The 27,210-nt window shown below is 41.7% G+C and overlaps 1 protein-coding gene and 1 non-coding gene across 6 annotated transcripts; both read right to left on the minus strand.

The window, feature by feature from the left end:
* Positions 1 to 359: 359 nt before the first annotated feature.
* Positions 360 to 27,080, minus strand: CCAR1 (cell division cycle and apoptosis regulator 1). Of its 5 annotated transcripts, none has more exons than XM_039386766.1 (26): positions 27,047 to 27,080; positions 26,185 to 26,302; positions 19,669 to 19,841; positions 19,047 to 19,091; positions 18,333 to 18,359; positions 17,187 to 17,380; positions 16,571 to 16,685; positions 16,299 to 16,488; positions 15,058 to 15,190; positions 14,600 to 14,761; positions 13,926 to 14,151; positions 12,897 to 13,010; positions 11,896 to 12,062; positions 10,956 to 11,166; positions 10,065 to 10,148; positions 9,261 to 9,446; positions 7,856 to 8,047; positions 7,265 to 7,498; positions 6,820 to 6,931; positions 6,519 to 6,560; positions 5,115 to 5,197; positions 4,534 to 4,680; positions 4,021 to 4,141; positions 3,303 to 3,488; positions 2,730 to 2,935; positions 360 to 2,135 (listed from the first exon to the last, which is right to left on the minus strand). In XM_039386766.1, exons 2-26 carry the CDS (start codon positions 26,255 to 26,257, stop codon positions 2,076 to 2,078), a joined length of 3,483 nt encoding a protein of 1,160 aa, XP_039242700.1. In that variant the 5' UTR covers positions 26,258 to 26,302; positions 27,047 to 27,080; the 3' UTR covers positions 360 to 2,075. The 5 variants fall into 5 exon arrangements, with proteins under 5 accessions (XP_039242700.1, XP_027606225.1, XP_039242699.1 ...); XM_027750424.2 differs by having other exon boundaries at positions 18,333 to 18,365; XM_039386765.1 differs by lacking the exon at positions 27,047 to 27,080 and adding an exon at positions 26,651 to 26,717 and having other exon boundaries at positions 18,333 to 18,365.
* LOC114003523 lies at positions 12,216 to 12,280 on the minus strand. Its single transcript, XR_003546275.1, has one exon. It is a non-coding gene; the product is annotated as a small nucleolar RNA SNORD98 (small nucleolar RNA).
* Positions 27,081 to 27,210: the final 130 nt, after the last annotated feature.

Raw genomic sequence — 27,210 nt, forward strand, 5'->3', positions numbered from 1 at the left:
TTTATTCTTTATCCATTTAATTTCCTTCCCAGCATAAACGCAGACTGTACATAGTATCTGAAACACTATTACATCAAAGCAATATAGAGAAAGATTACAGTCATTCTAACAAATACCTTTTTTGTTAAATATTGTAAAAATCTGTATCACTGTAGCAACTGTCTCACAGGGCCCCTCACTGAAACATCAGATCAGGCCTACCTGTTGTAACAACTGCTTTCAGCAGCTGGAGGTAGAAATACCCCAACACAATATTTCAGATGTTTCAGTGTGCCTAAAATGATGTTCTCTTGAATTCTGGACTCCTTTTCCTGCATGTTGATGTGTACTGCTGAAAATCACGAACAAAGTATTTCAAATGCAATTCTTTCAAATCCCTTTAAATAAGTGGTGCTCAACATCCAAAATTAAACATGCTGTCAACAATCTGTACAAAGGTAAAGGTGAAAAATAGAATTTGATTACAAAAGAATTTGTTAACACCATCTGTACACCACAGATAATGCTTTTCAGAAGACAAATTCAATCCTCATCCTCATTCAATCACAGATGTTATCTCCCAATTCTTAAAGCATGCATTTTCTGTGTACTTATATACAACAATTAGTGTTTTTATAATATTTCCTACGTGTGAACAGTTCAGGTATTGTACAGTGACTCAGCTGAGATGAATGAGCTTATGCACGTGACTTTAATGAAAAGATATTTCACTTGTCTAGCTCCAAAAGAGCCAAGAAAGGTAAGTGATAAAAGCACCAGCTTAGACTCTTTTGAACATAAATTCAGGCATTTTAATGTGTATCTCATTAAAGCTACATGAGTTTCCATGTAGGTTATTCATACATATTATGGCACTTGGACTCTCCTAACAGGTATTTAGTAACCTAGGACAACTAGGCTAAAAAAGAAAAGATCTGCTAAAATTAACCATTTCTGTAAGAAAACACTTCCGTTCCAACCTTCAAACCCGTTAATTTTCCCGGAAGTTGCACCAAAACACAACTGCTCCTGTTTGACATTCGGTGAGTAGGCTGCCTTTGTCACAGGAAGTTTTAACTGTCAGTCTCTTGTGACCTGTGAGCACAAAGAAAGGCCCTCACCCATTTCCACCACCCCCAGCCGTGCCCCGCTCCTCTGTAATTACAACATGCAGCACTGCTGCTGGGCATCCATTCTTTGGTTGGACTCGAGCCTTTGCAGCAATTACACACATTAAGAAACAAGTCCAAATTTAATCCAAGGTGGTCTCCACTGGCAGCTTTTTCGCCACGTAAGGCATTATTCTGACATCTACTGGCCTGGTACCCAACCACACATCTTAATACACTGCATTTGTAATTAAAAAGGAGTATATCTATTAATCCAAAAAGAACAATTTAATGAACACAAATGACGTACATTTAAAACAGACCCATGTATTTTCATATAAATCTCACAATCCTGCCAGTATTTTGGCAGGTTTCTATTGCTTTCTTAACTCATCTGAACTACTGTATATTATGAGGCTTTAATACAAGCAGCTTTGGGGAAGAAAGTTATATTTGGAAGGGAAAAAAAAAGTCATGACAAGTGAAAACAAAAAAAAAATCCAAGAAGCTTTTTTTAAAAAAAAAAATCTTTACTTGCAAAATTAAGCAGCATGCTATTTTGTGATTTATATCTGAATTTAAAAAGACTAATTAGACCGAAATAAAGACAAAACCCTAAAAATGGCAAGTCTATAAATAATGAAAATTTTGATTTCACTAGGCTTCAATGAAAAACATTTGGTAATTAAATACTTGCTACTGTTCATTAACGTTGATGAACTTTATTAGGGTTAAAACTATAACAAAGTTCATCCTAAAACTTTTTGCAATGCAAAATTATTTTCACTCGAGGAGTGTCTCAAATTGAATGCTAAGAATTACAAGCAATCTTCAGGAGCAGACACTCACATTCATAAAACTTTATACATCTTTTGGAACTAGGATATTTATACTACTAAAATCAAACATGCATCACTTCCCATACATTCTGGTATCATGATTTATATTACATTATGTAACACCATTCTTCTCGAAAGCAGCAGTTTATCATACGTTTGCTCCATTTTCTTTGGATTTCTGATCTTTATCTTCGTTCTTCACCATATCCTTGAAAAGAAAAGCCGGGAGAGGATGACATGAGTTGTGGAAGTGATATTTCTCCTGTGAGCTGTAAAGCAGCACGAGACAGACACTGTTTGCTGTCAGCTTTAAAGACTCTGTGAACTGGTATCCAACTCAGTTTAGTTACAACCAACTGAGAGGCAGAAATGCTCTGGAGTGTTATGTGGTTTGCTTTAAACTCATTTTACTGAGACGCTCTCATATATTGAAATATTTGAATTCAGCCCTGACAAAGTACTGCTCACCAATAAAACAGAGGAGCAGATTTGGGCTGTTGGGGATGGACAAGATCAGAACAGGAAAACAGTGAAATGGTTTGAGATTTACATTAATATTTATGCATTTTTAAAAAATCTCAGTCAGGAATATGTGTTGCAAGCTAAGAAAAAACCCCACATTTAATTTTTTATCTTTAAAAAACTGATATCACATTGAGCTTCTTCCACATACATATATGTTAAGATACTACTGCCCTGAATTCATGTCAAATTTGGTTTTTATTTTGAAGTTTCTGTTCCAATTGTTTAGTCAACAGAAGTTTGGATACAGTAATAAAAAATGGAATTAAACAACTCTAACCTGTTTAAGAACACTCTGTATTTCATCCATAACAGTAGCTAAATTTTTGATTGTCTTATTCAGCTGACCCTCAAATTGCAATTTTTTATCATCTGAGATCTTCAAATTTTCTTGCAGTTGGCCAAGGTCCTTTTTTACTTCTTTGAGCTCTCCAGACAGACTTTTGTTAGAGTTCTCCAGCTGTAGTATAGTTTTTTCATCCTCATCTTAGGAAGGGAATAAACAAGAAAGTCAAGTCACTTCCGATGCTGTGACTTTGCATCTTAATATTCTATTTATGTGCCAACATCATAATAGTAATTTTTAAAGAACATTAAGAACTGCGTTGCATTACCATTTGATAATATTTAATTCTCACTGCATTTGAAAGTCTCGAATAAAAGAAATGAAAGCATTTCAGCATGACAAGAATGGTACTCAACAACGGTGTGCACGTTAAAAGGCTTTGGGACAAAGAAAACCGACAGGCAGGCAAATAAGTACAATTTAGATCACAGATATCACTCCAACTGATTTCTCCCCTCAGAAAGCCTCAGTGTCTCTGTCAGCACTGCCTTCCCAGTACAGTCCCACCTGTTTTCTCCTCCAGCAGCTGCAGCTTCTGCTCGATCTCTGCCCGCACCCTCTCGCTCTTCTCCAGCTTCTGCAGGAGGCTCCCCACGTCCACCATGGCCCCGTTGTACACGATGAGCCCCACGTTCTCCTCCACGGCCTTGGCCTCCTGCTTCACGGCAGGGGACGGCAGCAGCAACCGGTTCCCTGCGTTGGATTGAGTCAGAAACAGTCACTAAATCATCTCTGCAGTTCTAGTGGCCCATCTCAAAACTTCTTAAAAGAATAAATTCTAGAAGAATAAATACAGACTCAGGTTTGCTGGTCTATCCCTCACATTTCCCTCCTTCCCCTTTATCCCAACTCCTCCCCCAAAAAAGCATCCTCTTCCATGACACCATTCTGTGCCTCTTTTCTCCAGTAATTTGTCTTCAAGACTCAGGCTCTGTTCTACTGCTCTGATCCTCCTGACTGCAAAACTGACAATAAGAAATGCTGTTCATTGAAATTCAACATTAACCTCTGCCCTCCTTCCTGTTCCATGAGATTAGGATTTATCCTAGAGATGCAACAAGATATCTTGGAAGCCAAAAATACTGTAATTTATGAAATGCCAAAGATTTACTTTTCCAAACTGGCTCAATTATTTTCTGCAAGAAGGCAAGAACCTCAGAACTCTAACTATTCACACAGAAATAATTCTCTGGAAGTTGTGGCATAAAAAACCAAAAAATACCACCTAACATATCTTCCTGTAGCTCTTCAGACTGTTCTTGGTTTTCTTCATCTTTAGAAGTATCTGTCAGTCTTCTGTAAAAGCAAGATTCCCGAAGCACTACTTTATTAAGCAGCTTCTTGACCTACAACACAGCCATGGAAAGAAATAAGTGTTACACAATACACAGGTATCATATTTACTTAAACAAGAATGTTCTAACTTGGAAAACTTAGAGAAACTGCATGGCTTTTTGAACTTAATATACTGAGGCTTAAAATGCAAACAAGGCAAAGATGAAACAGGATTTTAAGACAAAAGCTACATAGACAATATGGGCATACTGAGAGCTGCAAACTTCCCCTTTTCACTCTGAGACAATTTACAAGGATTAAACTAGTATTTCAGTGTAAATATGGGGTGGCTACATAAACATCAGAGATCAGGTATGTAAGCAAAGCCTCCAGAAGCTGAACTGCCTCTGTCCCCCTAACAACACTGCTGTAACATTTTCAGTGTTCCCCTGCCACACAAGACCTGAGCGCGGGACAGGTGCAGTCCAAGGGTGTACAGGATCTCCTCCATGTCCTTCTCCAGCAGGTATCCACAGTGACTTTGGTCAAAGTAAACAAAAGCCATCAGGAGATCCCTGTTAACTGTCACCATCTGGGTCTTGTCTTTCTCCTACATAAAATCCATTATGGGATCATTAGGCGGTTAAAATATAATTTCCTCATCATCTACTTAAAAATACGTGAAATTCTCAGTTAACAAGTTATTTCTCTGTTCATTTTATCATTGCTTTCTGTCCAGTAATTAATATTACAAGCATTTACCTACTCAGATCACATATAACCAAACTATTGAAGACTGGTAATCTTTCAAATATTTAAAAGAAATATAACACAATGGATAGGAATATCTGGGAGAGACTTTCCTTTTGTTCATGTTAATCTATAATAAAATTATACCATAGGAAATGTCCCTTTTCCCCTTAATCATTTACTGAACAGCTGTTTCCAAAGTGAAAAACAGGTCTTACAGTAAAAATCAAGCTAAGCTGTAATTAGGACACATCTAACAAGGCCTAGGAAGTTGTTAAGAAAGGTGTTCATTACTTTATCTTTAGATGCCCTCTCTTTACAGTGTCTATTGCCCTCTCTTCTGTCCTCCCGTTTGTTCAGTTCCTCTTCATCCCGGTCTGGAAAACAGAAGGAAAATTCAACATACCCACAGCAAATGGTTATGTAACCATCACCTCAAAACACATGTGGCCACTAAAAAAGTCCATATAACCCCCCAAACATCTGAAATGTATTTCCCTGAAAAATAATTGAATAAAAAAGGCATTGAAGTGAGCCCTGTTAAATCCTCTTTTTTCTCTAGTCTCATTGTAACATAAGCCATTTATAATTTTTCCCCCTGTGTTTCTTTCACACACAGGATAGAAGAGCTGAAACAAATGCCAACGAGGCCAAAGTGAGTTCTGCCAACATCGCCATCTCCTTAAGTGGTGTGCAGAAAATTACCTCAATTCTCCCTAATGAGGCTTGGCAGAGCCTGCACTCAGCCATGGTTATTCCAAACTCAGTATTATTTACCCTCAAATATTTTATATGACAAACCCCCCCAAAACTATCTCATTAAAAGCATGTGTTTGTACTCATGTCAGAGTGAGACGTTACTGTCCCTATGAGTTAGATTCTCCAGGAAGTTACAGATCACATCACTTCTTAGATGTGAATGAGAAATGGCAGGTTTTTTGTTTCAAGGTGGACAGTACAGTAAAACTAAACTGGGAGAAAGAGGGATATGACAACTGCTGGGATGGATTATGACATGCAGCTCTGTACCTTATGTGCAAGTCTTGGGTCAGAGAATCACATGCCAAGTTCAGCTTTAAGCTCACCTTTTTTGTGAGGAAAACTTTGGAAAAAACTGCGTATCACAACACTTGGCTAATTTTACTGACCCTTCACTGAGAACCAACCGCTTTCTCCTGCACCTTCATGGCTTGTTGGAGTTTCTCAGCAACTCCGACTGGGAATGGCATAAGGACAGATTATGGGAAGCAGTAGCACTTGTACAGAACACAAAAGCCCAGGGCACTCTCCCAGACAAGATTATAAGCAAATTGGAGTTATTTTGGAAACCACAGATCAGCACCAATTTTTTAAAGCTGGTGCAGTACTCTGCCAAAAATACAACTGCAAATGGTGGGACTGCAGTACCTACACAGTTCAAACCCACATCTCTAGCAAAGACTCTCCACAGAAGAGCAACTACCCCAAAGTACAAACCAAAAAGCACACACGATGTCTTACATGGGCTATTGCAGCTCCCTGGAGACAGGAGAGCTCTCCAGACCCTTCCCCTATTTCTTCAGGCAAACACAACTCCACCCAAACAGCACCCCACACTACACTCTGTCCTAGCAAAGCCAGGATGACATTCCAGAACTGAGGAGTAGGAAGTTAGGCACGTAAAAGTGGCTTGGTTTTTCAGAGGTGCTGAATACTCACATCTCCTACTGACTTCAATGGGAGTTGCGAGTGGTCTGCATTCTGAAAAAAATAAAACCACTTCTATATGCATGCCTCACTCAGAGCACCACAGCTACTTCACATCAACTGTGTTCACAAATGCCTTGCACAAAGGTACTTACATCTGACGAGGAACTTGTCCGAGTTACTAAAACAGAATTAGTCTAATAATGCAATTTTCAATTGTCTACTTCCAGTGCGTTCTCCAGCTTCAAAGAACATAATCAGTGGCAATAAAAACAAAGTTTCTGAGAGTCACAAAATTCATAGTTCAAGATACCTTCATCTTCGTCTTCAGCATCCTCTGCCTCCATCGGATCATATTCTTCTTGATTATTGTCATCTTCAGTTTCTTCTTCATCTTTAGAATCATCTTTCCTTTTATCTTCCCTCTGTAATAAAAGTTCCAAAAAATTTATCTGGTCAGCATCAAAAAACAGCCAAATAAAAAACCTCACTGCCAGTCATCCAAAACTTGCATTTCATTAGTCACTTAAGAACACAGATATAAATCTGTGGGATACAGCTGAATGTCAAAATGCTCCCAATACACCTCTAAAACTTTCATATTACTGAATATGATTGAAGAATATTCAAATAGAACAAGATGTCAATTCAATTAACTAACACTACAAGAGCTGAATTTTTGAAAGCAATAATGTAAAATTCAAATAGAAATGGTTTAGGATTGATCCAGACAGGGTAGATATGAGCCAACTGCAGACCTTCTTTTCATCTCTGTCTTCTTTTTTATCTTTATCATCTCCAGATTTTCTTCTCTTCGGCTTTGGCTCATCTGTTTCATCATCTTTTTCTTCTTTTTTTTCTTTTCTCTCATCTTTTTTGCTTTTTTTGTCTTTTTTGTCCTCTCTCTCTGGGAGAGAAATCAGTGCTTTGTAAATTCTGACACCAAAATCTCTCTGAAGCATTTCATTGAAGAGTTCTGCAAACAATGACACCTGCACATAAAAAAAAGAATGAAAAGAGAACTGACAAGAAGTTTTAAAACACGTGTTAAAAATGTCTGTATTTTTGATAAAACAGCTACGAGGTGCCATCTTAGCAACTTTCACCATGTCAGAATTTTATGTAATGTCACATTTCTTACAAACTCCATTCCATGTCTGAAAAACTTTGCCTTCCTTTTGGATATCAGGCAGCGACTACACTGCTATTGTAAGCCATGAACCAAAGACTGGGTTTTGCACAAAGAAACTAAACTCACTTTAGTTTTATTCTGCCACACCCTCAGAAACTTTTACAGTTTAAAACACTGCAAAGAAACAAGAACGGCTGACTGTAAGGAGCTGAGTTACCTCAAAGGAGTGTTCTTTATTATCCTCTAATCTGTAGTCCAGGAGGACACTGAGGGACATGATGCTGCAGTCGAACTTGCCGCTCTTGGCTGCCCAGTTGGGGTGCACGATGATGGCCGGCTCATCGGGCAGGATGTAGCGCCTCTCCCGCCGCTGACGTTCCAGCTCTTCCTGGCGTTTCCTCTCCTCTTCCTGGCAGGGGGCAAAACCACATTACACAACATATTCCAAAGCTGAAGGTTCAGCCTGGACATTACTGAGCTGTTGATTCCTTGCACGGGAAGAGAAAGGCTTCATCCATCCCCCCAAAGACACTCAACACAGCTTGAACAGGCACCAGATGACAATTTACTCAACTCTCGATTATAGGAAATGCAATCTCTACAGATACCACTGATGCAAATGAAACAGGAGGTTACAAAAGGTAAAATGCTACCAGCTTACTGATGGCAAGAGAGAAACACTGAAGTCTCCCGAACACAGCAAACAGTCACAGCAGAGCTCGTGCTTTTTAAAAAGCCAGCACAATCGAAGCTTCCCTCCAGCGTTAAAGAAAGCTGTGGCGAGAAACCCCAAGCTGGATGAAACACATCCAAGCTGTGGGAGAAGGCAGCAGCAGTTGACAGAATTAGCAAGCATGTGGCCCTTGCTCCCTCAGCAAGGCTTTCAGAGATAGAACCTTTCCCATCGGCCCATATTGCTCAGCAGGTAACACACAGAAAGGCAGTTTAAAAGCAACTACTGCACAACACTCTGCAGACACTTCTGCCCCTTCTCTGTGGCTGAGCTTTGGCCTTACTGCACAGATCTTGTTTATCCTTGTGGAACAGCAAAACAGACTAAGTAGTACTGCAACTACCAAGTGTCAAACTGAGAAACTTCAGCACACAGCAAGCTTATCCAAAAACAAAAATGAAAGCTTCCTAATAAAGGAAAACAAACCCAAGCAAACCATCAGCCACATGAAGAAGCTGGACTGTTTGAGGCACAGAAGCCAGTACAGCTAAGCAGCTGCTTTTCATGTAGGTTTAAGAAGTTAAAATCTTGTCAAGTCTGTTCACTTGTTCTTGAGCGTGGCTTTTCTCAGGAGTCTGGGATTTATTTTTCCTTACATTTAAGGTCTAACATTAATTTAGACACCCTAAGTGCAGTTACACATTTCAGCTGACTGGGCTGATATAAAGAAATTCAAACTGGCCAAGACTTTTTTCCAATTCAGCAGCTCAGGTTACAGTAAGAGTTCCCAGTGCAGTTATCCAAGAACGACAAAATCCCAGCACAACTAAGTACATTCAACACATACAAATTCCTGTACTTTTTTACTTATATATATTTATACCAATTTTTAATATAATATTTTACGTGTACTTAAGAAGACCTAAACCAAGTACGTCCAAATCCTAACCTCTTTGTCATCTTCAGATTTCCTATCCTCCTCCTCTTCCTCTTCTTTCTCAGACTTCTCCAGCTCCTTTTGCTCTTCTTTTTGTTCCTCTACTTTGAGCTGCTTTGTCAGTCGAGCGATGAGCTGAGATTTCAGTCCTTTAGAGCTCAGGGTTCGACTCTCTAACTCCTTGCGAAGGTCATTTACCTGGGAAATATCAAGCAGTGACATTACAAAACATGTGATTAGCAGAGAAAGTAAAAATTAACAGCACTGAAAAGTCAACTGTGTTTTTTAAATATGTCCTGAAAAACACTAATATTTACTGATACGAGAAACATATTACATTTAAAGTGATGTTTTCCTCCAAGAACTCCTTCCTGAGGAATCTTTCTCAGAGGCAGGGAAAGGATTTTACTACAGTAAAATAGTTTATTATTCCTTTTGAGGAAACTTTTTATTATGTCTCCTGACATACGTTTTTGTACAATTATTGCTTTTTTAAATGAACATCAAAGTATATTAGACCCCACATTTTGTAATGCAAGCGGTAATCTGGCTGATTCCTGCAGAACTTCCTTTTTCCAGTTAAGGTATCGTACATGATATCCTTTAATTGTACAAAGTTCAGAACACATTCAATTAGCTGTATTCACTAATTAAAATCAGGAGTCATTCTTGCATACACACCCAGTACCTATAAAATCAGCAAAGACAAAACACTACTGAAGTTTTTTTTCTTGGTTACAGGTACAGCTGTATTTCAGGTCATGTCTTACAAGTGCAAATGCACCATGGAATCAAATTTTAAGAAGTGTTTGTTACCTTCATTGTTTTTGGATCCAGTTTAGACCAGTGCGTAGGCGTAGAGATCTCCTTAGCTTCCCCATCATCCTTTTCCTCTTCATCCTGACAAATAAAATTTAGAAATTATCATTCAGAAAGCTTGAAAGCATCTCAGTTATTTTTTAAATTCTGTTGCTGATCTGTGCAAGGTCACAACTGTTTCAGACAGTCTTCTCCTAAAGTTATTATTTCGACAAGTTCACACACACATTCTACCACTTTATAAATGATCACAGTGCCACTCAGCCAATACAAGCCAGATCTGTGGAACACAAAAGGGTGATAAGCAACACCACAAAGAATATTGGGGTTACACAGACACTGCTGGTCTCCAGTAACCACACAGTGTGTGATCTTCCCCCAGCTTTTTAAATCCCCCAAATTACTCTTGGTTCAGTCAGACCTTCCCTTATTCCAAGATGTTGATCAGCCACATGGCCTGAAATTCAGATGTTTCAGACTAGTGCTTGTTCAGTTTGAAATATCACAATTAGAACTGGCCACAAGAGAGAATTTAGAAATTTTAGAAAATGGCAAAATGTTTTAAGACAGCTATTCATAAACTGCATCTCACTCAAAAACTGGTCCCAGATTCCAGCAACTACGTCTACAATGAAAAATGTTCTGCGCATCGTAAGCACAATTTAATTCCGCTTGTGACATCAGCACACACATTTAAAGTTAGTGAACTAGCTGAAATAAAAATAAAAACCAACATTCACTACACTGCTGAAAGCTGGTTTACCAGTCATTGTTACCAGTTATGTTCCTCCTGTGTATGTGTGTGGTGTAGCATGTGGTGTGCATTTTGTGCCTGTGTTCCTGTGCCTGTGAGAAGCAGAAATAGAAAAAGGGATTAGCGTTCAGTGCCTGTTCTCCATCAGCCTCCTTGCGTTCACCCTGAAGCTTCTCGACCAGCTGCTGCTTGTATCCTCGGGAGAGGGTTTCCCACTCTGAGCGGGTGGGAAGGCAATGCCAAACATCCGGGAAAAATAAAACCACTGTCTCCACATGAGCTGGAACCGTACGCCCCTTGTGGGTCTCCTCAGGGCGATGGTAGCGAATCTCTGCAAAACGGTACCTGTTGCAAGGGAAGAAGCATGTTGGAAAAAAAATTCTACAATACATTTTAAAGAGCCTAGATCACTTGTAGCACATCAAGTAAAGAAACTTTGCTGCAAGACCTTGGAAGTTTATCTAAAGAAAAAAATTATGGAAGCCATATTTTCTCTTCTGGCACACTTGTAAAAAGGGATCGCAACTGAAAAGGAGGAAAACCAACAAAATGCTTTTTGTACAACTTGGTGTTTAGCACATGTAGGTTTTATGTGCAAATAGAAGTTGTTGAGGCACTTTAAATTTAGCATACAATAGAATTTCCTGGTATTAGTACAACTAAAATGAGTGTTAACACAGGACAGAAACTCATCAAGAGAAAATATGGCTGTGTAACGAGCGGCTATTTATTTATAACAAAAGAACAATGAAATGAAGTTCTCTTGACGATCCTCTCCAGCTATGTACAAAATGAAAAATATTTTCAACGCACATTCATTAAAAAAATTACAATATAACATGTCAAAATAAATCCAGAGTTTTTAATTAGTTCTTAATGCAGTAATCAGCACAGTTGGCACCAATCAAGCTTATTACCAAACAGAAACATCCTTTGAGTAGTTTACCTGAACTACCAAGAGCAGCTGACAAAGAAAAAAGGTTTTCCCAGCTTTTTTTTTCCCTTTTTTTTTTTTTAACTCCTTGTAACAGACAAGTATTTCTACATGCCCTTGCTTTGCAGTGCAGTACTTACCATTGCGTGCACACACTTAAGTCAATCCCTGTCAGAGCCTTGCAACAACGAATAGCCGTCTTTATCAGCACCGAGGGGTCCTTTTCTGGGTCAGGTCCATCCAGTGATGGGGACCAGTGTCCTCCAATAGCCATAGCTTCATCTTTGCCTTTCATACCCACTAAAAACTAGACAAAAAGAGTCTTCTGAATGTTCCCCTGCCAGGGCTAAAAAGTCATTTTCCCAAAGTGCAAAGAATATTTCATAGCACACACACACTGAAATCCGTGAGTAAACCATCACATTATTTTGAAATCTGAAAATGAAAATCAGTCAAGAAAGAGTTCAGTTATTTTTTTCCACAGATTTTTTTCAGCAATGGAATAGGTTTAAAACATCATCACTCATTCTTGCTTTCAAGATTTTCCATCAGGTTCATTTATTGGTACAGGCTTGATCCTTTGCAACTAAAAGCTTTCTAACACAAAAGACAGATACTAATTTAAATGGTGTTTTAATTCAGATACACATTTATGGATGTGCCTCCTTAAAAGTGATAAAGAAAAACTACAAAAGCTGAGACCACAAGAGCATTGTATCTGTAAACTGAAGTATTCCCACTTTCTAGAAGATAGAATTGAAGTGGAAAACAAGTCTGTGTTCCTGAAACACCACAGCACTTACAGGTTGTTCAGTTCAACAATAGTTAAGTTTCACTTAACACAAGGGTTGCTTAACTGTTGCTTCATGTGTATTCTCTTCACAGCTGAGCCCTTCAAGAACAACTAAGTGCTTGTAAAAAACAGCCAAAAAAGTTAATTGTTTGAGTTTAATTAAGTTGAACAAACCAGTAAATACGAAGCTCCTCTAAACTGGAAAAAGAACTGACATATAAACTAGGTCTCTTCAGAGAAACAAGCCATCAGTCAGCTGCCTACAAGCTCCTCTTTTATTGTCAAACATTGTAAAGCTCCATAACCAACCTTTATTGCCAAAAGTGTCTGGCATTGAAACATATTTACCTTTACAAGTCTAGCAGGATGCTGAAATCCATCCCGAAGTTCTTGAGGATCTTCAGCCAGAGCACAGGACTTGTGATAGAGATCCTCCATGCTGGGACTGGCCATCAGCATCACCTGTGAAGTGACATCAGCCTTGGTAAACAATGACCACAACTTGTGAACACACCCAGCAAAATCTAACAAGGCTGCTTTGTACCCTAAGCAGGTTATATGATGGACTAGGATGCTCTTTCTCAGTTACTGACTATATTTTGGAGCTTATCCTTCCGGAAGACAACTCTTGCTCTCCACAATTAGATTGAAAAAACAGTATGTCTGTTACCTGGGACATGGCTTTAAAGTTTTTCTACACAGAAAGGAACTAGGTTAAGTCTTTCAGAAATACAGAGGTTAAAGGCAGTTGTATCTAAACCTATCTATAACATGTAATACTTCTTAAACAGATTGACCTAGACATCTCAGACCTATTTTCATGAAAGGTATTCTGAATGGAACAGGTTTTAGGAAAAAGTTTTGATACTGGGGTCTTTTATACATGGTTACAGCCCTTGATGTATTTTGACATTCAGATAATCTCAATCTACTTTAAAGAAAGCAATAAATACTGAGAGGAAGGGAGAAGGAAAGGAGGGTAAGAAAGGAAGTACCACTAAAGACAGTAACACAAACTGACCAGAAAGTACACTTAAGGGGAAAAAGAAAGGGCTCTATTAACTATTCAGAATGCATTGTCTAAGAAATCATTCAGAGATCTTCCAGGAGTTGGCTTTCTTTCCTGTAATCAGATCACTGCTACTGGGTGCAGAGAATGGAAGAGCCCTCAGTAAACACAAGATTTTGGACAACCAAACTGAATTTCAGTCTGGATTCTTCGAGCTCTACATACCAGGTTTTTACCGAAAAGTTTAAAACGCCGTGTTTTGTTTAAAGAGCTGCAGGATATTTTCAGTACAGTTGTACTCCCTTTTGCACCCTGTTGATGAAAAGCATTTCTGGTGAACAGCCGCAGCAGCAGAGCCCCGTACAAACCTTGGCACTGTACAGGTGATCAGCGTCGGGTGGATCAAGGACAGCCGTGTTCTTATCTATAGGATCCACTTCTCTGTGCATTACGTAGAAATTACAGTAGTTTCCCAGCTGAAATGGTCTAGACATAGGAAAAGCATCCACCCATGTGAACTGAGCATCAAAGAAATCACTTGGGATGTACAAGTTCTGGTAGCGCCTCCTCAGCTCCATCATATCACAGCTCCGGCTGGAACGAACAGCATTGGTTGGAAGACACAGCAATAAAGCAACTATTAACAAAGCACATAATTAGGGGTCTAATAATTGCAGATACAACCGCTGTATATTTGATACTGTATATGAAAAATCTGAAGAGCACTATATTGAAGTTAAGAGTGTCATGGATTAAATTTAAAAACAAGTAATTACTCAACACTCTTCCAATTAAGGTGACCGTGTGTTAAGGAATATTTATTAAACAGGGTTATAAAGCTATTTCGCAAGAGCATTCAAAAATAACACAGAACCTCAAACAAGTTTATCCAACAAGGTTCTCAGCCATCACATATCTGATCTTTCTTTAAAGTCAAATCCATCGTTTACCTCCCACTACCCACGTGTGCTGACACAGCTCCCAGTGATCTGTGCCCACGATTAAAGGAGATGTGGGTAAACATCTGGCACTGGGAACATACCAGTCCAAGGAGAACTTGGAGAACTGGACCGTGTAGCGAGGGACGACGCGCCGGGGTCTCCGAGGGGACCTCTCCCTCTCCCGCCGGGGCGACCTCTCCCTGGAGCGCTTCCTCTGGGGGGATCTCTCCCGGGACCTGCGGCGCTCTCGCTCTCTCTCACGACTTAAAAAATGCACACAAGAGACAAGGAGTTTCGCATGCTGGTAACACAGAATGGTTTCTAGCACAAGGGGAGCCAGACCTGTCAGAGGTGGCTCACAAAAAGGAGAGAAGTTTCAGTACAGTCTCTCTACAAGAGACACTGATTACAGAATCCCTTCATTTCAGACAGGCAAGAACTCTTCCCTAGTATCTGACATAAAGCCCCTTGTGTGTCTCACTGGCTCACCCTGAAGCCACTCAGCTCTGGTGAGGACAGGTCGTTATGGAATGCTTTGATCACAGTTCAGTCTACACACCTCCTGTCGTCTTTCCGGTTTGGCATTGGGTCTCCACCTCGGTCATTCCTCCCAGAAAATCGGGATGGGGGGTCAAGTCTTCGAGCTGGTTGAGGCTGTGAAACCAGACGAACTGGGGGCTGTAACAAACCACCTGAAACCAAAATGTACAGGATCAGTACAGAACTATCTACGCTTTTCAAATGTGGCTGCTTTATACCTGTTGCACTTGTGTACATTTTCTAAACTAACTCTAGAGTGAAATAAGTCTAATTATTAATACCCACCCAAGAGAGCTCAAGAGACTCAAGCTTTTCTTCACTGCTGCAAACTGAGACTTTAGTAAGTGACACTGGTTTAAAAGCATCTTCTTAAGATGGAAGCTAATATAACCTAAGCACACAGAAGCTATCATAGTAAACAGCTAAGTCTTTTCTTGGAAAAGTAAATTAAGACAGATATACTACTTACTCAGTGAACTAAAGAAAACCTTAATTTTATTTATTTTTGAGGCTATTCATTGGTAAAAACAACTGGCATCCTGGAAAGTTATTCCTAAATCCATATATTATACTGCTATATCAATCCCTCAGCACATACTTTTGCTGTCTTAAGACATTTAACCAACTTATTTAAAAGGAGCAAACGCTACTAAACACTAATGAACAAACAGGACTAATTAGACTATAGAAAGCATTTATCCAAAACAATTCTGCTTAGGTGATAGCTTAGGATCTTCTACCCTTGCTTTTACTGTGGGTAAGACAGGTCTTAATATTATCTTATAATCAATTCTATTCCTGATTCCTCAGCTACTCAAAGTTCAAGAGATCCCACAATCACTTTTGTTTGAGGTTTGCCATGTTAGGCAGTTTCTTCTCTCAAATGCCAACCTGGCTAACTGACATAAATAAACAAAGAAATAGTAGTTTTAGCAATACAACTGTGTGAAACCTGATTTTGCTGAACACTGCAGAAAATGCTGAAGGACTACACTGCTATTAATACTTTCAACTGTGAACGAATAAAAATTACACTGACTTTGCTTTCAGATTATGAAATCTTAACACGAGCAGGAGTCCATGGGGATTTCACTAACCAGGTGATTCCTGATGTGCCTTGCACACAGCTGCAGAAGACATGTTCAATCTGATAATTTTACAGTATCCCCTCCATACTATTTCAGCCTTCTGACTAACAACCAACCACCACACACGAAGCACCAGAGTCACCCCCACAAAATGTGTGCATTGGAAGAGCACCTTTCTGCTGTGGCTGCTGCAGCAGTGGCTGAGGCTGTGTCTGCAGCAGAGGTGTGATGGAAGCTGCTGATATCTGTGCCTGCAGCAGGGACTGTGGCTGTGGCTGAGCCTGGACCCCAAATGTCTGCTGTGCAATGGGCTGAAGGACGGCCGGGGGCGTCTTCAGCAGTGGCTGGGCTTGGGTCTGGTTCTGGCAGCACAACAGAGACGAGTCATGAGCGAGCTTAAACCAGAGTCAGTCACTGCAGGTGACCCTGGGTAACCCCACGTACCTGATTCGGAAGTGTCTGTACCCTTTGTGCATTCCATTTGAATGGCATGTTAGGATTGTAAGTAGCTTCTACCAAAACTCTGTCACCCACCTGAGGTGTCTTTCCCTTAACAGCACTGCAAACATTACAGAAAACATATTGTGAGAGCCTTATTTAGCTAGTTTTACATTTGCAGGTTATATTTAAAGCTGGGAGAAAGCAGACAAAGTTTATTAAAAAAAGCTTATTGGAAGAGCATCTACCCCCAAATTCAGCAGAAGTTAATAATTCCTTGTCTTTGGCCCAAAAGCAAAAGTTCCCCAAACAGCACTGAGTTAAGACGGGCAGGTAGCAAGTTTTATGCTTTTAATCGTCCACAAATTCTGCAGTTTCCTACTAGAAGGAGGAGTCTCCCAGCTCTGGTGTTTGTATTAAAAAATTTCAAAAACTGACGTGAAGTAACCCAGACCCAGCACCTCTGAACCTCTCTGCCCATCTGACTTTCACTGTTGAAAAGAAAACAACACACCCACTACTGGCACATCAGTGGAGTCCCAGAATTAGAGTGCAATCTTCTAAACCTTTGATTTAGCGAGGGTGTCAGTCAGAGTGCTGCAGGCAAGTATGTACAGCTTACCTAAGCTGGAAAAAGACATCTTCATCCACAAAGCCAAAAGTATCATGCAGTTTAGTGACCACCCCAGTGAAGACACGCTGCTTCTGTGGCTGTGTCTGCTGCTGGCTGGAGCGGGGAGCTGGGTAGGACACAGTGATCTGGGCCGCGGGCTGCGGCGTCGACAGGCTCAGGCTGGTCGGGAGCGCGACCGCTGGCTGCAACAAACACAGCAACCCATAAATCCTGCACCCACCAGGAACAGGCCCTCTAGCCACGGACACAGGAGTTTAGAAGGACTCTACAAAATTATTCTGAACGGAGATTTTCAGAAGGTGGAAGGTTTTGGGGTTTTTTTGTTGGGTCGTTGGTTTGTTTTGTTTTTTTTTTCAAGATAACATTTTTCCTACTTTGAATGAAGACTGGCTTTGTTTATCCTTCTCTCCCCAAAATATGCACACTGTCCAGAAAAAAGACATGAAGACTGCATCATTGTTTACAGGTAACCCATACGGTGGGCCTGAAGAGGAGATGAATTGCTGACTTTGCCAGGAATACACACTGAGAGATCATTCTGCATTTCCATCCCAACTATAGTGTTATATTCAGCCCTTCCCTGACTCACAAGTTCCAGTGCCTGCCTTCTTACAAAAGCAGAACACAGTAAGATAATGAAATCAAGTCAACGATTTTGACTTTTTTTTTTATAGCCTCTTTAAAAGTTCAAGTCAAACAGAACCAGAGCAACTTATAGTCTGTTTTAATGGCTGCATGTTTTAAACCGATCAAGCTCAGCAAAATTCTTTTTCAACCTCTCTATATACATACTGTTAACACAAAAAAGTTAAATTCCTTCACAAAGAAGAGAAAGATTTTCCCTATAGGTTACCTAAGTGCAGAACAACTGGGCACTTGAAGTTCAAACAAAAAAAAAATTTAAAATATAATCAACAAACATATTCCCTTCAAGATTAAGGAAAAGTGGTTGCTATTAATTTTTGAAACCAAGGCTATGCATATTTTAACATCTGGATCAAATAAACCTGTACCAACAAAATGTCCATTCATATTAGTTCATTTTACAGTTTAAAGTACCCAAGATGTCACAAATTTGCACTCTTGCATTATCTGTGTTTGGGGATGAAGACCAAACAATAAAACCAAACTAACCTGAGTTAAAAGGGTCTGCTGAGGTTGCTGCAACTTAAAATAAATAAAGTTATAAATTAATTTTATATGTTTAAGGAAATTGTACAATTTTACCTCCTCTGTACAAGTAAGAGTTTTTGCTTAACCTGAGTCAGTTAATAGTCCTTTGGGGTCTGGTCATTTCAGCAGTTTGCATATGCATAAACTGTGCTCATGGGGTTAATTTTAAAACTGTATAATCCAGGTTTATTCAGCGAGCAGAAATGCTAGATTTTTTGGAAGCCAAAGTTAATAGCAATACCAAAAAAAGCTTTGGCAGCTGAAGACGCTTAGGCCTATTATTTCCACGTCCTTTTATTCTTTTGCAAAATCCTGTTAAGTTTGAAGACCATAAAAAAATCCCAAAACGTAAAAAGGAACTTTTTCTGGACAGCATCTTTCCAGCAGTTAAAATACACGGCCCTGTTTAGAGCAAAGTTAAGCAGTAACTATGTACACATAGAACAGAACATATTTTTTTAAATTCCTTTTTGCATGACGGTAGGCAGGTTTCCATTCTGGATAGGTCTTTTCAAGTTTATGAACTTCAAGTTCTCTTTTACTACAAAAAATATTACTTCAGTTTCTTTAACAACTTCCCATGTGAGGATGCTTTCAGAGACAAATCCTACAAGACACACAACCAACATTATTTTTAAAGTTATTTGTGATGTACACAGTAAGAATCAGACAAACCTGTTGCTGTACACTATAGAGAGTCTGCTGAGGTTGTGAATATTGCTGAAACAGATAAAAGCAAAATATCTCATAAACAGGAGTATTATCACCTCAATAATACCAAACACAAGTTATCTGCTTAGCAAGTTTTAGAAACCATTAACAATTAACAACTCTAATACAAAACATAACTAATAACTGCCAACATGTATAATTTTCATAACAAATACTCTGAGCCTTTAGAGGGGACTCTGATGTCCTCTTTCTAGCTAAAGTCTGCAATTTCTGTTAAGCCTGACACTTAGACAGTATCTAGGGCAAAGTATGAAATCACACAAAATGCTATTGAGGATATATATAGTGATGGAAGATACCTGAGATTCTCAGTTTGGATGCAGCAAAACTCCTTCTCCCAAAAGGCTTTCCAAAGCTGAAAGCCAGCACCTGCATAGCCAAAATTCCCCCCTTCACAGACTAACACAACTACTGGTAGCTCTAAACCCCCAATCCCACTGTTGTTTAAACTGGTTTGCACTGCGATGTTCCCCATTTCCCATTCTCCTTTTCTCCTGGGTACTTTAGCTTTCCAAATCCTCTGGTTTACACAATCCCAGAGTGTTTGCTGTTGATCTGTGCTTACCTGCTGCAGGGCAGCTGCTGCAGCCGCAGCCTGTTGCTGGAGAGCAGCTGTTTGGGTGAGCTGGTAGTTGGTGGGGGTCTGTGTGGTCAGACCTGCCGCTGCCAGCGCCGTCTGCTGGGTGTAGATGGTTGGAGAGGCTCCCAACAGTGAGGGCTGCTGCACTCCCAGGGCAGCTGCAAAGGAACACACACACTGAGCACTTGGAGCAGCCTCACCCGGCCCAGGTTCCCAACAGCCACATGACAGGACATGGTGCTGTACTCCCGAGTCAAGCTCGAGAAGCAGACAAATCAAAATTCAAGATAAAGGATCACATCTCACTAGTTTCTCTTTTAAATTTACTTACTAACAATAAACCACAGCAGAGGCACGGAGACTTCAATTTCCTTCTCTGGAGCTGCTCATGATTGTATAGCTCTAGTAGTCGTCATCCCCCCTGCACCCACCCCCACACGCCCCTCCCCGTATTCTTCCCTGAACATATTCAGCTTCTGGATGAGCCAAATGAAGATGCTGCTCTGTTCTGTAAATTAATTCATTTATTTCTATCTGAAGGCCAGAGAAATCTTTACTGTAACGGCAGCTGTGAAACAGAGGTTTATGGAACGTGTGCTCTGAAACCACACAAGGCTTCACTTCACTCAGTGCTGGCTCTGTCCCCGTGAGCTGGGTGTCGGACAAGGGGGGGCTGGTGGGGAAGGAACAGCCTTGGAACAACAGGGAGTTTAATCAGGGACCAAGTCAAGCTCTCTCCAGCTCTTACTAGGAAGGGCTTGTGCTGCCCAGACTCAAAACTGCCTGGAAGGAAGGATTAGTTTATTTTACTGTCATACCAGCTTTAATTCACCACAGAACATGAGGAAATCATGAGGAGCAGCTATCCACGGGGTATTCTTCTGAACCAGGTATGCTTAAGAACTTTCGGGGGACAAAGAGCTCTGCAAAATGCAAATCTGAGCGGAAAACTGCAAACATACCTGAAAACCTGGTCCCTTTTTTGCAGGACTTTTAAACAAAGTTATTGGCAGCTGCATGATCAAATATCACTTCATCAAGCTATCAGTTTAGTCCACATGTTTAAATAAATCCACAGAGAAACTTGGCAGGGAAACACACTGCTAGCAAAAACAGGTCAGCCAACCATCCTCAAACTGAGGAACATTCAAGAGGAACAGGGTTTCTTTCTCTTTCAAAGCCATTAAAGAGACACAATTAAATGAAGAGCAGGTTTACAGTATTCCTGCAGAGCTGGCGCTCCACACTATTCTCACTGATGCAAGTGAAGCTGTAAGTCCTGACCCAGGGATGCAGTAAGGCTTTGGTTGTAGCTGGTGATCCATCACCATAACACAGAGAAATGCTGTACACAACTCAACAGCTTCTGAAAAATGCAATCCTTCCCACCACACTGCTCCTTCCAGCAGAGCACAGTCTTCAGAAAACAAGTGGATGGCACTGATCACCTTACAGTTTTGGAATGAAACATGGAAGAAATATAAGCAAGTGAAAATAATCACTATGATCAGTATCAAATTTTGTCATGTAACTATTCCAGGAAGTAATACTATTTTAAAAGTGAAATCAAGCATTCTGCAATGTACAGCATTTCATGATTTTTTTCCCCTGGAAAATTCCAACATTTGCATTTCTTTAGAAGTCAGCAAACAAAATCTGAAGCTTCTTTCATGACAGACCCTACATTTTCTTGATCTTCTTGCCTCCTGCTTCAATCATCAGCTTCAATTTGAATGCGCACTTTTGACCATCCAGAAGCGCACTCTCATCTGGAACACATTTTAAACAGACTTTAAACATAATTCAGAATGCTGCTGCATCCTGGGACAACTCTCCCTTCTCTTGGCTGCATTACTTTGCTGGCTCACTTGAGGCAAATAACCAATGTGTTCATCTTTCTCCTCTTATTGCCACATGCTGAGCAGAAATCCCATTAGTGCAGAACCTCACTCCACGCTGTCACCTCTGTATCTGTGTGGCTGTGCCAGCCACTGTCTCTCAGTCTAATGTTCTGCTCTAATGTTCCAGTGCAGGAGGATGGAGTTGGGAAGCATTATCAAAAACAAGTTTCACATGTTTTCTCCTACTTTTTGTACCAGGGGTACCCACAAAAATGTTTACTCCCAAACCCAGATCTTAGGGTTATTCAGCTCTTCAGTTTCACTACAGTAATTTTCTTTTCAGAATAACCCATAATTACCTCATGCAATTCTCAGCTCACTCTAAGACCCTTAGCCCATTTTTTCAACTAAGGAAAAATAAGAAAAAACTTTTTTGCCATCTGTACTGCCACTTTTTGAGCATTTAATATTAACTAGGTATCTGTCATCTACAACACTGCACATCAACTTACTAAGAAAGGGCAAAGATGAAAGACTGCCAAGATCCCCTCAAAGGGCAACACCTGTAGTAACAAGTTTTTCAGAGCTGTATCATGTTCCTACTGCTTTGCCCTGAAGTATTCCAGTTTAACTGGGACTACCTTTTGTCTGAGAACTCATCTCAGTCAAACAGGTTCCAATTAATTAGGCAACTGAGTTTGCATTACTAGTTTAAAGGAAAAAAAAAGGAAAAAAGAGAAAAAAGAGAAAAAAGAAAAAGGGAAAAATTACACAGAAAAACAAGAGACAGAGAATGAATCCCAGACTGAGTATGGAACTGACATCTGACTGCCATATTACTATTACTGGCAACAAGCACGTGCAGTGACAAACAATAGATTCTCAGGATTCGTAATGATCCAGTTAAGTGGTGATGGAGATGTTTTCCTTCAAACACAGTCCAAACAACTTCTCAACACTGCATGGCACAGCCAGAGAAAGGGCTTGGACAGGAACAGGAATCCCAGGCTGCAGCTCAAGTATCTTTTTAGGTAAGACATTTCTGTTGTAACAAGCACAAAGATAGTATTTAGTAGTCCCTCTTTCTCCTTCTAAAATCCAGAGATCTTTTAAAATTAGAGAAACATCTTCAAAGTATGTAGCTACATCTGTCTCCTTGGTAAGTGACATAGATTTATTAGAGGTGCAGTGAAGGAGTACCCTGTGCAGGGCTCTGCACACTTTTCACAGTTGTCAGAAATCGTGAGAGTGGGTCCTTGGCTGTTCAAGTTTCTTCCAGCTTAACACACTCACAGCACAAACACCACACAACCTACTCCCAAAATACTCCTTTCATCAGGCACACACTAGAAACTGGGCTCAGAGTATTTGTCATGGGACATGTGTTTAAAGCAAGTCAGCAAACTGTGCATCAGCTACTCTTCCTTAGGGGCTTGAGATCCACCACAGGCTTGTCCTGTTCTCACACTTTGCCACCAGCAGTAACAGGATACTGAGCAACAGGCGCTTCAGCTTCCACCAGCTGCACCCTTCTTCACCCCAGCACAATGAAGTTGTGATACAGCAAAGGCAACACCCCTGATCAGCCACAACACAGCACAGCTGGGGCTTCCCCTGCTCTGCAGGTCTGTAAAAACAAGCTTTTCATCACAACCCTGAGAACAGCAAGCACTGCCACACAAACCAAAGATGTGCCAAAACCAAATGCCTGAGAGAAGAGGAGGGGGTTCTCCTTTGCAGGTGTTTCAGGAGTTTGCACAGCATTATGCAAGTTAAAGTAATTTTCTGTAGTAGGCACGACTTAAGTTATGATTTAATTTATGCTTTAACAATGCTTAACCAGCATGGCGGGGGCTTTATTCTGGTTTTAGCCATGTGATGCACCAACCCATGAGAGGAGGAGTAGAGAAACTGGCTGTGTTCCATGTAGGAGTTTCTCTTCGCACATCGCTCTCTGCTGGCTCCTGGAATTGCCCATCTCCCTTCTAATACCACGGGCACAGACAGTAATGAGTGAGCTCTCCTAAGTGGATCTCAGAACCCTTCATTACACAGCATGTCACTCTACAGCTACCTTAGTGTCACACCTTAATAATTAAGAGCTTTAACTCATTTAGTTACTTCTTCACCAGGGATGGCCAAGACAGCATCTGCATCAGCAATACAAAAAAATCCCCCCAAAAAACCCCAAACTAAAAAACCACAACCCCCCAACCCTTAAATTACCTGTTTGCAATGATCAGACTGGGTTTATAACACCATCACTCACCACATTTGCCAGCTTAGGAAGAGGCTCTACATCACGTTGCTTGCATTATAAAAATAAAGCTCTCTTTCCCTCATACCCAAGCACCTCGATGCTTTGGAGAGGGAACCTGACACTTGGATAAAAACAGCTGGCATGTATAAATACATGTAACACCTCTGGCCAAACCTCTGAAAATATATAAACATTTGGTAACTATGGTTTTTTTAAATGAGTTTACGAACACCGGGATTCACAAGGGTAAGCCAATATGCACAATTTCTTGGGTGCAGACACGAGTGAGCAGCAGTACTCTGGATTATAAATCACAATCACAACTAGCAATAAAAAAGGCAGGGGAACAAGTATGTACTGAAACAGGAGCTGGGCTGTAGAATCCCAGGGACTGGATTCAGCAGTGCAGACAGGGAAGAAAGGATGCAGACACAGGTACAGGAAAGGACTTGCAGCAAAGGACATGGGGAGCTAAAGGCCTTCAAGGGATACTGGAGATAAGACACTACAGCCTGAAGAGGACACTGGGAACGTGAAGGAATGTGGGACTAGCACAGGAAGAAGCCAAAAGTGCAACCAAATGTTAGGTCTTTAATGGCTCTCATGTTTGAGTCAGGTGCTGCCGGATCAGATGAACAGCTAAAAATCCCTGGAGATATGTCCTCACTGAGCAGGTGAAAAATCTCACAGCAACCAAGGTTGACCAGTTCTACCCCAGTCACATTTTGCACTTCATTTAATCTAAGGAGGCTCTGGAGTAGGCTGGCCAAGGGCAGAGCCACAGGCACAAGACAATGGATAAGAAGTTGATGTACACTCCATCCCCCTCTCCTCCAGGGCCCTCTCCTGGTCCTCCCTCAGCGAGCTGTAGGATGACTGCCAGCTGCTCTCCTTGGCAGGCTTTGTGCAGCTTTCCCTCTGAGACAGGACCTGGAGCTGGCCCTCCATCTCCCACCCCTGTTTTGGATACATTAGCTGTCACACCAGCCAGCACATCGAGAACAGCCCAGCTCTGATTGCTCCAGTGTCTCACACAGCCACACAGGAGAACCAAAAGCAAAGTCTGTCTCTCCCATGTTCCCAATGCCAACCCTTTCCAGCTGCTAAGGAATTTCTTACAGGAGATGGTGCCATTTGGATAAGTCAAGTGTGAGCTATTCAGAGAAACAGTGAAAAACTGCCTGTGGGCAGCTGGTTAGGTACAGCAACAGTTTAGGTAGGGAACAGGGTAGAACGGCCTTGGAGGAACAGCAAAAGGCACACTGGGACAGAGCAGGGTGAAACACATGGGGGTGGTCATTCCCTGAGGATACAGTGTCATTGGATCAGTGACCAATGGAAAAACTAGAGAGAGGATTCACTTTGGCAAAGAAAACAGAGCCAGGAGAAAGATGTATTCCTCCTACCCCAAACACGTACCTCCAAGGAATGCCGAACATTCCCAACCTTTGCCAGGCTCCCAGACAGAAACCCAGGGACAAAGGAGGTGTGACACTGAACTTCATATCAAATCAGAGCAACTGCACAAACCGTACAACCCTTTAGCAAGGCTGCTCTTCAACAAGGCACTGCCTCCCATCCCAGATTCACTGAAGCCTTTGCACATCACACAACGTAACTACAATATTTCATTACGAAACAATTTGCACTCAAGAAGAGCAAAAGGCACTCCAGAACTGGAAATGGAAGCATCAAAATTCATCATGCAGCAAGCTTCACATTCTTGCCTCAAAACCTTTTGTGCCACAAGGCAACATGGAAAATGAAAATGAAGCCAGCTGAGTTCTTAAATACAGGCTTTTAGCTAAATCCAAGGAAACTCTCTCCCATTATTGGGGCAATGCATTTGGTTATAGGGATCCTTAAATTCTGATTTAGCGTTAAAAAACCCTTCAACCTCCTCACCCAAGTCACAAATTTCAGAGAACTTTCCACTATGTGAAGTAGGTCCAAAGTATTAACAAATGCAAAATAATTTGTAAACGTTGATTTAGGCTGCCCTGGAAAAGAAAGTGAGACAGCACTTAAAAAATCTGTAGTGCCTTATTAGTGCTGTTATTATTTAACCTAAAGAGATGTAATTTGATAAAAGGTAATTTAATTTACACATCTTGGGATATGAGTAATTTGATATGTTGTTTACTGTCCAAATCCATACAAATTCACCAGAGATTTCACTTATCACCCCTTAAAAAAACCTAACAACAACCAAAACCAACAGCCAGTATTAAGTAATGATCTTTAAAGCCTCTGTGGTGGGGAAAACCCCCCAACTTTACCCATTTAAGCAGGCTTTAAATACGTTAGTTAGCATGGTGCCACTGGTAAGTGCACAGCCAACCCTGGAATTTCCAAATCTCCTGGATGTCAGGGTTCAAAGAGTGAGAGATGTAAACTGACCTGGCTGAGACACCGCGGTGGCAGTAAACTGAGTAGCCCAGGGGGGATTCTTCTGTCCTCCAAACTGAGCCATGGTGGAAGGCAGGATCTCCCGGGGTCTATCTCCTGTAACTGCAACCTAGTGAAAGAGCACAGCTGCAGTCTTCGAAAAACACACCGCCGGGTTACTCTAATTCTGAGCCGCAGGAAAAAAAAACTCCAAACAAAAAAAAATAGACAGGAAAAGAAACAAAAAGCGTGGAAATACCAGCTTTGCGCCCCTAAAACCTGGCGGGCAACATGCGCCACGTGCGGGAAACACAGAAAGCTGTGAGACAAGTTATTTTACTTTCCTAAGGTACGACCTCCATCCCCCTCGTCTTAACAATGGGACTAACGCTATCTAAACGCAAAGATGCGTTTCCGTGTCAAGGGGCGCTAAGGGAAAGGTGACTCTGCAGGATCTCTCCGAGCACACACTTCACACCTCGTTACTCTCAGTCCCCGGGCCGCGCTCGGCTGCGGCGGGGCCGCGCCGCCGGCGCTCCCGCACGGAGCGGGCCGGGCCGCTCCGGCCGCACGGGAGGCACGACCGGCCTGTGTCCCCGTCCCGCCGCCTCAGCCCCCGCTCCCCGCCCGCCTGCGCCGGGAGCGCTCTGGGCCGCCCGCGGCCGCGTGCCCGGGAGAAAGGCACGAGCAGGCAGCTGCCGCGCGGGAACCGGGGCCTCCCCGCCCCTTCCTCCTCCTCCTTCTCCTCCTCCTCCTCCCCCCCCCCGCCGCTGCCGCCGCCGCTGCCGCCGCCGCTGCCGCCGCCGCCTCGGCCGGCGATCCGGGCCCGCGCCCCCTGTGCCGGTGCCGCCCCCGCCCGGCCCTGCCGCGGTACCTGCGCGGGGCCGCGCCGCCATCGCCGCCCTCGCGCTCCGCCCGCTCCGCGCAGGCGCCGCCGCCCCTCGCGCGTCACCGCCCTGCGACCGCGCGCGCCCGGCCCTGCCGCGTGCGGAGCCCGCGCGGCCGGGGGAGGGGCCCCGCCGCCATCTTGGGCGAGGC

This window comes from Pipra filicauda, unplaced genomic scaffold, assembly GCF_003945595.2.
Source record: "Pipra filicauda isolate LSUMZ 115617 unplaced genomic scaffold, ASM394559v2 scaffold4_size7858003_pilon, whole genome shotgun sequence".
Lineage (NCBI taxonomy): Eukaryota > Metazoa > Chordata > Aves > Passeriformes > Pipridae > Pipra > Pipra filicauda.